The following is a 15,686-nucleotide window of genomic DNA, read 5'->3' on the forward strand; positions in this document are numbered from 1 at the left end:
GAGCGATTTTAGTTTTAGTCCCTCTTTCAAATTAAGGTACAATTTAGTCTTTCAACTTTAGAAAACTCTGATTTTAGTCCTTTTTACTAAATTTTTTTAACTTTATTTGTTGTTTCAAACGCGTGTTTCTCAATTAACATTGAAGCAAAAATGTGTCAAAAAGTGTAAACAATCCAAATGCTATAATGAAACGTGCTTGAAACAGCAAATAAAGTTAAAAAAATTTGGTAAAAAGGACTAAAACCAGAGTTTTTTAAAGTTGAAGGACTAAATTGTATCTTAGTTTGAAAAAGAGACTAAAACCAAAATCGTCCCAAAGTATAGAGACTAAAAACATATTTAACCCTTATATTAAACTGCGTAAGTATTTGAATGTTAATCATTAATTTTGTTATTTTTTTAACACATTTTATAGTTTTATATCTTTTAGAAATTGACATCAAGTGTAGTTTAATTTTTTTTTTTAGTTTTTGAGATATTTTTTAAAAATAACTATAATATATGTTTACTTATAACTTGTTTTAATATATATAATGATTGAGCCTGATAAGTTAGAATCGAAACGCTTATAAATAATTAAAGTTGTGTAGTATATGTTTAGTTAATTTTAGAAAGAAAAAGTGCAATGTGTTTAATACTTATGCTATTGAATGTATGATGGTTGAAGTGTTTGCACACCTAACGAATATATGGTATATCCATTTATAGTGATTGATCTCCTTATTCAATAATGCAGCCAATGTTTTTGGGTTTTGGCATTATTCCCTCCACTTTCTTTCTTATGCCTTTCCCTCAAATGGTATATATTTTCTTTTTTAAACTATGTCTCTATTGTCAAATTTCTAACAATCTTGTAAACAACTTCATTCATTTCTTTTAATTTAAAGATAATACTTAAGATAACTTTTTTTTAACAACATTTGAATATTATCTGCGTGTCATTCTGTGATTGATCCAAAATTACTTCACAATCAATAATAATAACCATAAATACCACCATACACCAATCACAAAATGACACATAAATGATGTTTAAATGTTGTCAAAAAAATATTGTCTAAATATCATTATCCTCCTAATAAATTGAATTACCTCACATTTTTAATTACAAAAATCAAATTTAAGATGTTTTTTTTAAATGTATTGTTAAGTTTAGATAGTGACAGTATGAATACATTTAATATTTAATATATATAATACTATGTCATTAAGTATGTATCATTTGAAGGAATTCGTTTTTGTTTGTTTTATTGAGAAAAGCTTTTTCACAGTTAAGCAATCACATACCCTTTACGCAATACCAATTTTAAACGAAAAGAAATCCATATTTCTCATTTGAATGAATTTTCATTATTAAAGTACCATTCACTTAATTAGAAAGGCTACATTTGTTTAATTAAAAATAATAAAATAAAATAAAAGGTCAAGAAAATTTATGGTTTTTAAAAGTTGCTTTTAGTTTATTTTCTGAAATTATTTACCAAAGCATAAGTAATGATAAAAGACCAAGAACCATGTCATTAGCACGTCAAATTGAAAAAAGGTCAGATTTTGACAACACTTACTAAAGTTTGATAGAGGGATATGAATTTATGAAGTAGATATCAATCGTGTTAGCTTTTGAGACACAACCAAAGTGTTGTATCGTCAATATATATTTTTTTCTTTTATATGTTATTGCTCCGGCAGCTTCCATAACTTTCAAAAAGGTTCACGACGTAGTGTTGTGAAAATATATTGGAATTCGTAAGTTAATTCGGTCTATTACGAGTTTGAGTCAGTTTGAAAAAAATGTAATTTTTTTTATGAGTTATTTTTCAATCCGATTTACTTAGAATTAAGTTCATTCAGATTGAATTCGTGGTGAACGTTTACCAATTCACGTAATTTAATTTAATTATTTTATATTTTATATTTTAATATTATTAGTTAGTATTTTTTGTTATATTGTAGATGGAGATAAAAAAATATTTATAAGAGAGAAAATTATTATAGATTTATTTATTAAAGACTCCAATACTCTAAATGGACAAATGATACAAAAATTATCAATATTAAAAACTTATTTGTTTGCCTTTTGTGCTTGTTTTCTGATTATGCATGAATTGTATAATATTTTTTTTATTTTAAACTGTATTTGGAGTTTAACATCATTTTAGATAAAAACTTATTTAGATTTGAATTAAAAAATATATACATAATTCTTTTTTCTTTTAAAAAACTCTTATAATTAAGTGATCAAGTGAGTCAACCCGTTTAATCCATCAACTCGTGGTGGGTCAGAGTGAATCCAAGTTTTTTCAACTCGCTAATAAGTAAATCGAATTAGATTGACTCACTAAATAACCAACTCGTGATAACGGGATGGAACCAAATTATCTCATTCACCCAACATAAAAATTTCACCTACAAAACAAGGGAAATTTCTTTGTTACAAAAAGCTTGGATTGGAAAATATTTTTCAGTCACATGAAGCTTTAATAGCAGATTATACATCATAATGCATTGATGCCTATAACTTTCATTATTGTTTTACACTATAAATTAAATCCACCAAAAGTTATAAATTTATTTTAAGCTAATCAATGAAAAATTAATCAACTACTATTTTATTTTATTTTTCTTAAAACGTATTTTTTAAGTAAACAAAATTTGAAAAACATACGCAGTTTTTTCTATTTAATAATCATTTTAAAAACATATAAAATAATTTTATTCACAGTAGTTATATCCAACTAAAAATAATTAAAGTTCTTTAACATAAGATGTATTCAAACAAAACCTAATATCCTATCTAACTTTTCTTATTGTCATATTTACAAAGGAAAATGCTGACAAAAAAATTTACAAATGTTATGATTTGAGCATAATGTTAAATTTGCTTATTTTTTATTTTTATTTCCAAGAAGAAAAACATTGGCAGATATAATATGAAATATGTGATATATTAAACATCTTATCATAAATTGTAATAAAGTTCAAATTACGAATAAAATACACACACTACAAATTAAAATAATTAATTGATATAACAATATTATGTTTGATCATATAATTTCTTATTTTATATTTTATTTATTTTTAATATAAATATATAAAAAACATATAATACAAAAATAAAGATATAAAAGTATTTTTACGCTAACTAAGTTCATATTCACAAAATCATTAAACGATAAAAGCAGTTTATATTTTAGGTCGTGGGAAATAAAAAAAAATAAAATAAAAGAACATTTTTTGTAATAAAATAAAAGAGGGGTTAAGTCTCTGTTTCCACCAAACGTTGGAGGAGATTCCAATGCTTTTTGCTTTTTCCTCCTTTCATTTGCTCTTATGCTTTACTTTTCCAACCTTTGATTTTGAAAACTATTTTCTTTTTCAGTGTGTCTCCTAATGAACATCTTCTTCTATAAATTGCCCCTACTCACCTATACAACTTCCCCTTCTCTTCTTCATCTTTTTCTTTTCTACCTATTCATCTTCTCTTTCCATCTTCAACCTTTGATGATATCTGTATGTTAATGTTTCAAGTTCCCAGTGAAACCCTTGGTTCCGGTTTTAGGTTTATGATAAATTCCTCCTTCAGACGCAGGACCCAGTTGGTTCAATCTTTCTCTGTTGTCTTCCTCTACTGGTTCTATGTTTTTTCATTAATCTCATGTATTATATAACTGACGTGTAAATTATCAGTGTCATCTCTGGGTCCTGCGTCTTAGAATTGTTTTTTCATCTTTTTTTCGTTTCTGTACAATATCATTCCATCTTTTCCATGGCATCATCAAGTGGAAACTCTTTTATTTGCACTAAGATTCAAAGCTCCGGCTCCGAAGGAGATTTACAGGTTCTGACGTTGGACGAGAGAAAGAACAAGAGAAAACAATCGAATCGTGAATCCGCGAGAAGATCTCGGATGCGAAAGCGTGACCACTTGGAAGACCTCAGGAAGCAAGTGTCAGAGTTCACAAAGGAGAACATAGAAATCATGGCGACCATAGACACGACCACACAACACTATCTGAAAACCGAAGCAGAAAATTGCGTTTTGAGGGCCCAGATGGGTGAGCTTAACCAACGGCTCCAATCTCTGAACGACATCATCGTGGACATCATCAACACAACCACCTCCTACGAAAGGGACTGTTATCTAACAAGTTCAGAATGTTTTAGCAACACGGTCTGTCTCAACCAACCTGTTTTTCAGTGGTGAATTGTGTTGTTTGAAGCTATGGACCTGAGAAGAAAGAAAGAAGAAAGTTGAATGTAGTTTTGGTTAGGAAGTGGGAGATGGGTAAGCAAAATCTGTGCCAAGTGCTCGATGAAAGGGACACACTCATCTTCAACTGTGTCAGCTCGTGTTTACTTTCATCCAAATAAAGATTTCAGTGCTCCTGTAATTTATATTTACATATATGTTATTAATGCATCTACATTGTCTCTGCTTTAAAGGATATTTATTTTTCAAACTATTATTATTATTATTATTATTATTATTATTATTATTATTATTATTATTATTATTATTATTATTATTATTATTATTATTATTATGTGTGCTTTAGTTTCTTCGGGTGGAGTTGTTTCCATATTTGTTAATTAGGTGGGATTATTTAATTTTCTATTAAACCATTTAAAGGATATAACCAACTTTAAATTCAGCATAAATTTGTATATTTTGTGGGTGTAAATTTTTTTTTTAAAAGTAAGTTATGTGAGGTCCATAATTACATTTAACACTATTTCATATTCTCATGTTAATTATTTAACTTAGTTTTAAGTTTGTGTTATAAATATTATCAATTATTCATCTTTAAACTTTGAGATAAGTAAGTATTTGTTAAAGATACTATGAGTTCAAGTTAGTTATATGTGATGGTATACTATTATAATACAATTTTAAATTTACAATTAATGTAATTATCTATCTCTATTTTTAGGTTTTGAAACAGGTTTTTAATTAGAACTTACCTAATCATCATCCAAAAGTCAATAAATGTATTTTATCTGAAAATATATTAGATTTACACAACTGGTCTTAATCGTAATCACATCAATCGTCTTACCGAAAAGTTATCGAATTTATATAAACTTCATATTAAAAATGACATTCTTCTAATATTATGAAAAATGTTAACCATTATGTTAACAAGAGATCAATCGATCATACGATACACTGAATAATTAAAATAGATAAATTAATTACATGGTTAAAGATTAACAATGAAGAAACTTAAAAAATAAAAAATAAACAAAATCATTATCGGACACATTCTTAATTTGTTTTCGTTGATTAGAATAAAGAATCAAGGATAATTTTTTAAAAATTATTTTACTTGTTATAATAATAGTAATAAATAATTAAAATCTAATAAATAAAATTAGTTTGCTTTTTCATTAATTTCTATTACTTTTAACTTATCAAACAACTTTGTTTTTTTTTCATTTTAATTTTACATTTTCCTTATCTTTGTCCTATTCTTCGCTCAATTTTTTTTTTAAAAAAAAAAACATGAAATGGTTTAAAAGTTGTGGAAGTGTACTTGGGGTTTTGAATTTGTTTGTTTGATGAAAACACGGTGCATCTGAAAAAGCACTTTATTCAGCTAAGAAAGCTTAAACATAGTAGTAGCAATCAAACGCTTTGCGCTTAAACATGATCTCTCTTTTAAGATTTTTGTAGTTAAATAAAAGAGCACTACGGTCATATTACCTTTCACGTGGAAAACAATGATTGATATTGAATTTCAAGTTTAATTCAAAATACAAAAAATAAAACTCACTGCGACCCTTTACGTCAATTCTCCATTATTCGATACTGACTTTCATTATCTTATCATTTTCTATCATCTTCATTATCTTATTTAAAAAAAATATCATTAGTTTAAAATTTTAATTCTTTTTTAGCAAATAAGGACAAAATTTTACAACCCAAATTAAAAAAAAAAAAAAATTGTTAACGCCACGGCCTACAATTTTTTATTTCAAATTTTCATCTATAACATTAAGTATTTGATTTCTGTTGGCTAGTTGATGCATTTATTGTTTCTCTTTTATTTTTATTTAATTTTTACTAGCTATAATTCACCTCCTTGCTCACCCTACAGCCTCTTAGCCATTGCTTATTATTTATGAAGAAAGTTTTTTTCTTATGATCTTTTACACTATTATTTGATCTCACATGATCACATACAGTAAAATTGTTGATTTTATAATAAAATATCAAAACTCGATCTGATTGATTGATAGTAATTTTTTATGCAAAATTTTATAAGTGAACTAAATTCGTATTATTTTTTATAAGCAATATTTTTTTTTCTCTATTTTAATAGATAAATTTTAAAATCCATAAAAATAATGACAAACATCTTTATGACTTATCGAATAATATCATCTAATAAGAGAGAAACTAGCATTCTAAAATATAATTGTTTCGGATATAGAATTAAATGACTTCTACAAACACACATTCATGCTTATTCCTTGACTGTTTGGGTAACTATATCTGCCTTTAGTCCAAATTTTCCTTCGTTTGCACTTCAGACTAGTCGAGTATACCTGCTAAAGGTACTCCGTCAGTAGATAGTCTGAACGGGAGTCACAACAAAGTCTTAAATTCACAATAAATGCGATCGCATACCTTTTATCTTTCACCTCTATTTATCACTTTCTAGAATGAGCTTATGATTATGGAATCTTAATCAGGGCTCAATCTCAACTCATTACACTAATTGATATTTACCTTTAATTCTATTTCTTGATATCTCTTAAGAGGTATTTGCCATTGAGATCGGTCGTTCGATCTCTACTAATTCTGGCCTGACAAGTCTTGCGTTTATTTCGCTTAGACTTGAATATCTAACGTTTTGGGTCGTCCGCTCCTCCTTATCATTCAGGGTCTTCCGACCATACAATAAAACAATATTTAAGAAAAAACATTTAATATAAAACATTATAAATAAACAAATAAATATGTTATTTTAAATTTTTTTATTTGAAAACTGAATTATGCTCAATCAATATTAATGTTAATTTTAAATACTTATAAAATGTTATTTCACAAATGTTAAAGGTTTAAAATTAGTGAGATTTGATTATTTTAAAATTAAAATATTTTAATATAAATAATTTTGTCATCAATTAATTTTATAATTTTAAAACAAATTATCTATTCAAAAATTATTTTTCTAAAGTCTTTTTACTTCTCTTTGATAGCTCTTTATCTTTACTTGTATGATTAAAGAACTACAATCATACGATTGATCCTTGTAGCGAGCTCTTCAATTTAGAATAATCAGTTTCTTTGTTCGCGTAAGACGAGTTTCAACATTTTTTTTTTGTTATTTATTGCATGTGAGTCTTTTTCCACTTGCATGCGTCTTTTAATCATCTATATGAGTCTTTGTCAACCAATGATCACAATGGTATGTCCTGACATTAGTGTGGTGTTTTTATGTATAGATAGAACATTTTGCAAGTTGAGAGGAGTTTCACCGATTAGGATCTTGTGATTTGTTGGGTTATGTATTAGAAGCTAATTGTTTTTATATGCGTGAGTTTGATAAATCTGATGTTTTGCGTGTTGATGATTGATTTTGTTTTGAGAATGAAATTGGGTGTTATGACGAATCTGATTTATGTGTGTGACTAAATTGATTTGTATAGTTAGAATGAGTGTTTCCTAATTGATTGTTTTTACTTGGTTTTGTGTGATTGAGAAAGTTTATAGTATGAATAATTGGAAAAATTGGTATGAATTTCTATGTTTAAAAGTGTTTTAATCCAATGTACTGAGAAATGAGTACCAATTTGATCAATTAAACAAGTTTAATTTCCCTCAAAAACACAAAAATGAAATTGTTGATATTTGATATAACATTGAGCGGTGCAGACTAGCATCGAGCATCAACTTCATTGTGTAGGTCTGAAAGCATTTTAATTCCAGACCGTTAAATGCAAGTTAAGTTTGTATTGTTGAACTTTGTATTATGCAAATGTTTTGGCATTGGGCGACAACAAGACACAACCGAGCGCAGACCATTAAGAGTGTGTGTGTGTGTAGAAATTTTTTGTAATGATGAGATTTAATAAGGTGATATTTTGACGCTTTACTAATCATTCACAGTCAAATAAAGTATAATGTGTTATGTCATGGAAAGTAGTTATAGGTTTATGAGCATTGTTTAGTCTTGGGTGTGAATGAGATTAACCTTGTATGTGATCAAGTGATAACCCCTTGAGGTTATGACTCTGAAAAGCCTGTAAACCACTTCAGGTGCACACCTCCAGTGAGTTCTAATGTCAATGACATGGATGGAGATAATTTAGTCTAATATCAACTATTTGTATGTATTTATATCATTTATTGTATTTAATTCATGTTTTACTTATTTCTAATATGACTTAAGGTCTAGAATAATTATTTTACACACTAACTTACTCTTTTTTCTTTTTGTGTCTTGTTGGTCTCTTTTGTAATAACCACTTCACGATGTGACCAGATAAAGAGTTAGATGTGATACACTTAATGATATTGTGGAGTAGTCTTCTTTAATTTTTAGTAGTAAAAAACTATCCTTATTTATTTTATATACGTTTACTATTACAATTATTTACTTTTTTGATATAAATATATATATATATATATATATATATTATAATATTTTATTTTATTAGTAATAAAATACTAAAATAAGAATAGATTAATAATTTAAATAAATGTACAACTTATATAATATCTAAAGACATTTTAAACTATTTATATAAATTTAATGTTATTTGTATATTATTGGGTTAAAAATGTTTTTAGTCCCTATACTTTGGAGCGATTTTGGTTTTAGTCTCTCTTTCAAACTAAGGTACAATTTAGTCTTTCAACTTTAGAAAACTCTGGTTTTAGTTCTTTTTACCAAATTTTTTTAATTTTATTTGCTGTCTCAAGCACGTTTCATTATAACATTTGGATTGGTTACACTGTTTGACACATTTTTGCTTCAATGTTAACTGAGAAACGGGTTTGAAACAACAAATAAAATTAAAAAGATTTGGTAAAAGGACTAAAACCAAAGTTTTCTAAAGTTGAAGGACTAAATTATACCTTAGTTTGAAAGAGGGACTAAAACCAAAATCGCCCCAAAGTATAGGGACTAAAAACATATTTAACCCTATATTATTGGAACTTACTCATAATAATGTTAAGCAATATTAATTTTTTTAATCCATATATATAATTTTTTTCATATTTTTCTTGAACATATTTGAACATTTATTGGGTTGATAAGCTTATATTAGAGTATAAATTAAATTTAACATTTAAAAAATCATATCAAACAGTTTAATTTATCATAGTATCTTAGGAGTTAATTTAGATGAGTTATTTGAATTTAATTCAATTTAAAAATTTACATAAAAATTTTATTATGTCAAATAAAAAATAAACATACTAAATATTTAATAAAAAAACATATAATTAATTTTAGTAATTATTTTTATAATAAATATAATTATATATAATTTACTATTAAACTTTAATAAGAACTTATCATATAAAAAGTAATATTTAAAATTTAAAATATAAATATCCAAAAAAGAGCTATAATTTACTCTTCAAATCTCATCATCATTATTTATTTTACTAAATTTTATTTTTCAATATTATCTAAATTTGTTTCCTGACTCTTATTTTGGCTGGATGAGTGTTATTTACTAATAATACAAGTCAAAATTTTGCATCTAAATTACTAGCAACGTGTTCTCTCTGTGTGAATGAGTAAGTAATTTGTAGGTGGTGAAACCTAAATTAAAAATAAAAATAATTAAATATATAATTTATATTGATTAGAAATAAATTAGAATTTTATTATAGGTAGACAAAATAAAGTATATATTAATTTTTGTTTTTATTTTCTTAAACTAGAAGAAGTTGGCAGAAGAGACAAAGCCGGAAAAGAAGGAAACACAGTGTTGAACAAACATCCTCCAGCCGTAGACTATGACCTAACGCCGTGATAACGATTGTTGTCAAAGTCTGAGCCTTAAACAGACTCTGACTGTGTCACTCAAACACCGTACACTGCTGAAAGGCAAAGATAGAGCGAAGAAGAAGCCGAAAATGACTAATTGGAAATGGTTTCCATTCATTTCTCCCAAAAGACTCTAACTTTTCATTTGAAGAGGTAATGCAATCTAGCATTAGTTTTTTCTTCCTTCTCATCTTTTTCTTTCCCTCTCTACTTTTAGTACTTCTCTGTTAATCAATTTCTCTTTTCAGCACTCCAAAACCCTAGCTTCTTGCTGTTATGCTGACAAATTTTCTTCTTATCCTACACCAGAAACTACGCCTTGTTTTGTTACTGGCTGAACTGTTTGTCTTTCTTTCTGTTAAGGGACAAGTGATTCGGGTTACCTGATAAAAAATTGCAACCTTTTTTTTTTTGTCTAAAACAATTTATTCTTGGTGGTTTTATCTGTGAATATCTCTATTTACTTTTATGTTTTTTAGAGTTTTGTGGACTTTAGGCATAGCATTTAACTGAGCATTTCTCAGTGTTGGTTTTGGAGTGCGATTCTGTGTTGCACTTTCAACCGAGTATGAATGCTTGGACCCCCTTCTAGAATTTATGCTGTAGCTGTTTTGGTTAATTTATTATGGAGGTGTTTTTTCTAGGACTGGTGGCAGTGAGAAAGGTTGTGGTGTCTTTTTAGGGAACATGTTCCATGGTTGTCACTATTTTACAAGACAGAGTCATGTTCATCAAAGCTTTTATACTGTCTTGTGGTTTTTAGGAGGGTTTCAGTTGTATGCAAATTTATGTTTGGGACTGTCTTTTTCATAATTCCATAACATGCAATAGCTATCCCATAGTATCTATTTTTTAATTGGCTTTTCTTGTTTGTTATATAAGTACTTTTTACAAATTGAAGAATATGTCGTTATGTTCACTGATTGTTTGGTTGCACGGAAATGAGATGATTATGTTGTTGTTTTATATTTAGAACTTTGACATCTGGATAGTTTTTAATACTTGTTACCATTAAATTGAATTTTCATTTTGTTTATTCTTAAAAGGAGATAGGATTAGATTTCATTGTTGGAATATTTGGGTTGCTTCTGATATGCAAGTAGATGTGTTTTCTGCATTGCCTGGTCTCTGAGTTACCTTATTTTAATTTGTATCTTTGAATGTAAGATAGATTGACTGTTGTGTTGTGTATGCCAGCAGTTAACATGGGATCAGCTTGTTGTGTTGCTGCAAAGGATCAAACTATTCCCAGCAGGAGTGGAGGTGAAAGTGTACGTAGAAATGCTGTATGTTCACCATCATGGAATTTTCGATGGGATAGTTGGGGCCGAGTTGCTAGAGAGATTGAGAATCCTTCCTTTCACACATCTCGAGGAGTCAGCAGAAATGCCAGCATGGAGTTTAAAGGATCATTGAGTTCTGAAAGAGGTCATTTTTCTGATGGGGGAAGCACCTTGGAGAATTCTGTAACACCTACATCTCTGAAGTCCCCTGTTCGTGAGTATTTGGCTAGAAATCACACAACTCCATCTTCAGGTAAATTTTAAGTCTACTAGTGGGATTTACTTGAACAATTAGAACACGACAGTTCCTCAAATCAATGCTGATGAATAAATTAGTTTCGCTATTATCCTCAAATTTTTTGTGCTCACTTTCTCAAGCTTCACTTTTGTCTTTCCACCAGAGGCAATAAGGAAATTTTTAGTTAAGTCCTCTGGCTGAAACCCAACCCAACTTTTGGTTTTCTTTTTCTGTACCTTTAGCTATACTTATTAATAAGGTTGTATAGTGGTGTCTAGAATTGCTTTGGCCATTTAGTGCATGTTTGGTTTGGCTTTGGATCAAATCAAAATGTGGACAAATAATTTACATTCAAACAGAAGTTACTTTGAATAGTTTATATTTTTCACATCTAAAACATGGATCCAAGGCCCCAATATGTCAAACCAAACATGAACTAATATTAGTTACAGTACCTTCTCCCACTACCACACAAAGGGGAGAAGTGAGGATGAATGTAAGGCCGAATCGGTTATACCAATATGTTCCTTGCACTTCATTTTTAAGTAGCATTGAGGGCTTAAAAGTTCATTTATCGGCCATGCCCAATTTAGATTCTTTTTCTTTTTGAAAATATAATAAAGATGTTTTTTCAATGTTACTGTTTTTTAGTTTCTTTTTCATGATTTTATGTTTGCTAGGATCTGTTCCGCACACTGTTATTCTTTGTAGCACGTATCGCCTTACATCCTGTTTATTTCTCCTCTCTAAAAGGTTTTCTGTTTTGGCGGCATGTGTTACTACCTGACATCCGGATGAATATGCCCTCTGCATTGTGGGTTGATGTTTTTTTGTTTGGGATTTAATTTCTCATCTTCCTCTATATGCTTGTTGCAGATATGTCCGTGACAAGTAATTGCTCTGCAGCGGTGAGTTTTGAACTGCTAAATTTGACAAAGAAATAAATGTTCATTATCTGAATTGCAACCCATTTTACTTCATCGCACTAGCCTCACTCTATCTATATTTCTCCTCAGGTGAAGAATCTGATCGAATCACCAGAGATTGCAGAATGTTCAATACCAAATTGTTCAACATCTCCAGTTTTCTCAACACCTACCGTAGATTTAATGCCTAATCATAATTATCACAATCTTCCTACCTCAGTGCCATCCAGATGGGCTCATCGTTCTCCCGGGTACCCACTATCGAGACAAATCTCTGATAGTCGAATTCTGGGTCTGAAATCACCTGACACATCAATTTCTGAAGGCAGACCATCGTTTGTACTCTCTAATTGCAGCAACGATATGGCATCAGGATCCCAGTGTGGTTCATCTGATGGCTGGTCCATGCGCACCTTTTCTGAAATGGTGGTCTCATCTCAAAAGGAAAGGTGGTCTTTTGATAGCGAGTATTCAGGTTCAGGTCGTCACAAGATGAGTGGAACAAGCAGCAGGTTCTCTTATTCTCCCTCCATGGACGTACAATCTTGTGGGGCTTGCTCCAAGCTCTTGACCGAGAGAACTGCATGGGGTAGCCAAAAATTTATGGGCAGCAGTGACCTCTCAGTTGTTGCTGTACTGGCGTGTGGTCATGTTTATCACGCGGAATGCTTGGAGACCATGACATCAGAGGCAGATAATTGTGATCCAGCTTGTCCAGTTTGTATGATTGGAGAGAAGCACTTGTCAAAGTTATCCAAAAAGGGTCTTAGGAGTGAATCAGAGACCAAGGCCAAGAACTATAGAATATCTAGAAACCGAGTAGTTGATAGCTACCTTGATGGTGGGTTAGATGTTTTTGATCGCCTAAAAGACGTGGTTTCAAAGATGGAGCCTAGCTCCAGTAGGAGGAGACCTTCATTTGGAAAGCCCTTCTTGAGAAGACGTTTTTTATTGGGATCAAAGTGGAGTCGGTCCCTATTGGAGAATGATTCAGTTAGAAAAAAGGGCTTTTGGGCCAGATACCGCAAGGACTGAGCTCCTCTAGCCATAGCGTTTAGTCGCAGCAGTTCTTTTTATATGCAGTCTAGCTCTAGTAAAAGTTTGGAATTGTTTTTATATATATATATATATTTTGACTTGTCAGCAGAAGTTACCAACCGTGTTGATGTGCTTCATACAGAATGAGACTTTCTAAAAACCAGAGCCTATCACCGACGAACACAAGGATGCCAAAGGACACAAGCTTCGCTTGGGTGTTGTAGAAACACTCATTCTTTCTGCTTCAGTCTACCTTTTGCGGCTTAAAAATCCTATGCGGTGATCAGTGTTAATCTCATTCGTATTAGATAGATTGAAAGTGAAAGAAATCATTCCGGTGGGTGATAATTTCTGATACTTGTATTCATGTAATTTTTTAAATTAATTTTGAATCAAGCAAATTTTAAAAATAGTAATGCGTCTTATTCATTGCAAGAAATCAAAATAGGAAATCAAGGTAGATAATATCGCCAGTTAAACGAATACGCCTGTTGAGGAAGACATTGGCAGATGAAGATTGATTGCTTGAACGCCGTATGTTAAACCGCAGCCGAGAATTGTGGGCACTTAATTCAAGAAATGGATATTTTCGAGGAAAGCTCTTTTGTTTAGTTTTCTTTTCTTTGGAAACAACTCTTTTTGCAGTTTCTAAATTACCACAATTAATTAAGCGCAGTGTTTTACAGAAAACGTTATAATAATATCAACACCTATATAATAAAAAAAGCCCATCCATTTTTGAAATTTATAGGAGCGAATAATGTACAACTCCGCTTACCCCTTTTCTCCTCTCGAAAAAAACTTGTTTTAACGTCTCCACATACAATAATAACATCCAGAAAAACAACGCTATACAATTAAACGGGTAGCTATTCTGTTATTTAAATAATCAATAAACCGATAATCAATTCAATGTGCAAAATTAAGCAATTTTAATTTTTTAGATATAAAAGAAATTGTGCACATGAAGATCCAGTATAACATGTGAGTCACACTAATACAATCCAGATAAAAGGGGTTCAGTGGGGCAACGATAAAATACAATTCAATTGAACATCCCTTTACCGTTTGATTAAGTTATCCTCCCAAATTTAAAATTTGGATAACACAAACCATAACCCAAAGGGAAAATCACGCTTATCTCTACGAATTCAGTTACTTGCCCGAGGTATTTCCAACTCCAATTGCACTGCCTAGATATATCCATGGCTCTGCAGGGATTTTGCATAGATTCCTAGTCTTTACCAAAATCCGCATTGTAGTGTGCACTGGATTCAAGTTTCTTTGCCTCGTTCAATTTCCTAACAGCCTGGAACCAAAGTAATAAATAAAGTTATTGATAAATCTTTCGTAACCATCAATAAACAGGAAGTTTACTTACTAAACAAGGAACTCACCTTCATAAAATCTTCATGGATCACATAATCACGCTCAGCACGAATTGCTGACATTCCAGCTTCTGTGCAGACATTTCGAAGATCAGCCCCATTAAATCCCTGCACAATTTACAAATACATTAGACATGCACCACATGTTAACAAAACCCACTCAAGAAGTCAAGCCAACTGCACTCACCTCTGCAAGCTTCACAACAGCTTCGTAGTCTATTTCACCATGCTTGGCGATTCCAGCAGCATGAATCTTGAGAATTTCCATTCTTGATTGCTCATTAGGCAGAGGGATTTCTATTTTTCTATCCAATCTACCGGGACGGAGGAGAGCAGGGTCAAGTACATCAGGTCGGTTTGTAGCCATTATCATTTTAACCTACAATAGAAATGTATACAGCAATGTCATCATGAATCCACCATTAAAGTTTCGTTCAACAGTCATTTTGCAGAAAAATCACCATATCCATGAGAATACTTGAAAGAAGAAAACAGGTCAATGAATTTAGACTTATTTCATTTGAATTCTATATAGAAAGTAATGAACTGTCGTATAAAATATTCCATACCATAAAAAGCATGTAAACGACTGATTTTCTACTACACAATTTCATTATCGCCAGGCCAAGAAATACAGCTCTTACTCATTCTTTTGGTAAATGGTCAAATACTATAATTCATGACACGATTTGATAGTCTATTTTTCATATTAGAAACAATTCAACAAGTGAAAGTAAAATCAGAAGCTGAAATAAAATCACAATAACAAAATGAAATGTATCTTAACATGTGGTCTT

At 30.2% G+C, this 15,686-nt stretch overlaps 3 protein-coding genes across 4 annotated transcripts in view; 2 read left to right on the forward strand and 1 right to left on the reverse strand.

The window, feature by feature from the left end:
* The first annotated feature begins 3,302 nt into the window (after positions 1–3,302).
* LOC106761374 (bZIP transcription factor 44-like) lies at positions 3,303–4,445 on the forward strand. Its single transcript, XM_014644924.2, has one exon. The coding sequence runs from the start codon at positions 3,770–3,772 to the stop codon at positions 4,205–4,207; it is 438 nt and encodes a 145-aa protein (XP_014500410.1). The 5' UTR covers positions 3,303–3,769; the 3' UTR covers positions 4,208–4,445.
* A 5,481-nt stretch (positions 4,446–9,926) lies between these two features.
* Positions 9,927–13,911, forward strand: LOC106759737. 2 transcript variants are annotated; one of them, XM_014643062.2, is made up of 4 exons: positions 9,927–10,169; positions 11,214–11,552; positions 12,414–12,445; positions 12,554–13,911. In XM_014643062.2, the coding sequence occupies exons 2-4, from the start codon at positions 11,222–11,224 to the stop codon at positions 13,496–13,498; spliced, it is 1,308 nt and encodes a 435-aa protein (XP_014498548.1). In that variant the 5' UTR covers positions 9,927–10,169; positions 11,214–11,221; the 3' UTR covers positions 13,499–13,911. The 2 variants fall into 2 exon arrangements, with proteins under 2 accessions (XP_014498548.1, XP_014498547.1); XM_014643061.2 differs by having other exon boundaries at positions 11,217–11,552.
* A 498-nt stretch (positions 13,912–14,409) lies between these two features.
* The window catches only part of LOC106762617 (26S proteasome regulatory subunit S10B homolog B), a 4,396-nt gene continuing 3,119 nt past the window's right edge, over positions 14,410–15,686 (reverse strand). Inside the window, exons 8-10 of the mRNA XM_014646620.2 lie at positions 15,077–15,268; positions 14,899–14,997; positions 14,410–14,810 (exon numbers count right to left, since the gene is read on the reverse strand). Of these exons, the coding sequence (XP_014502106.1) occupies positions 14,736–14,810; positions 14,899–14,997; positions 15,077–15,268 (366 nt within the window). The 3' untranslated portion in view covers positions 14,410–14,735. The remainder of the gene's footprint in view (positions 14,811–14,898; positions 14,998–15,076; positions 15,269–15,686) is intronic.

The sequence above is a fragment of the Vigna radiata genome, chromosome 5, assembly GCF_000741045.1.
Source record: "Vigna radiata var. radiata cultivar VC1973A chromosome 5, Vradiata_ver6, whole genome shotgun sequence".
Taxonomy (NCBI): domain Eukaryota; kingdom Viridiplantae; phylum Streptophyta; class Magnoliopsida; order Fabales; family Fabaceae; genus Vigna; species Vigna radiata.

What these genes read in the sequence shown, in the direction of transcription:
- LOC106761374 (XM_014644924.2), top strand. Translation starts at nt 3,770, where the DNA reads ATGGCATCATCAAGTGGAAACTCTTTTATTTGCACTAAGATTCAAAGC.
- LOC106759737 (XM_014643062.2), top strand. Translation starts at nt 11,222, where the DNA reads ATGGGATCAGCTTGTTGTGTTGCTGCAAAGGATCAAACTATTCCCAGC. An exon ending in TCACACAACTCCATCTTCAG is followed by an intron (nt 11,553 to 12,413) that starts GTAAATTTTAAG and finishes TGCTTGTTGCAG; the next exon opens with ATATGTCCGTGACAAGTAAT. An exon ending in CAAGTAATTGCTCTGCAGCG is followed by an intron (nt 12,446 to 12,553) that starts GTGAGTTTTGAA and finishes ATTTCTCCTCAG; the next exon opens with GTGAAGAATCTGATCGAATC.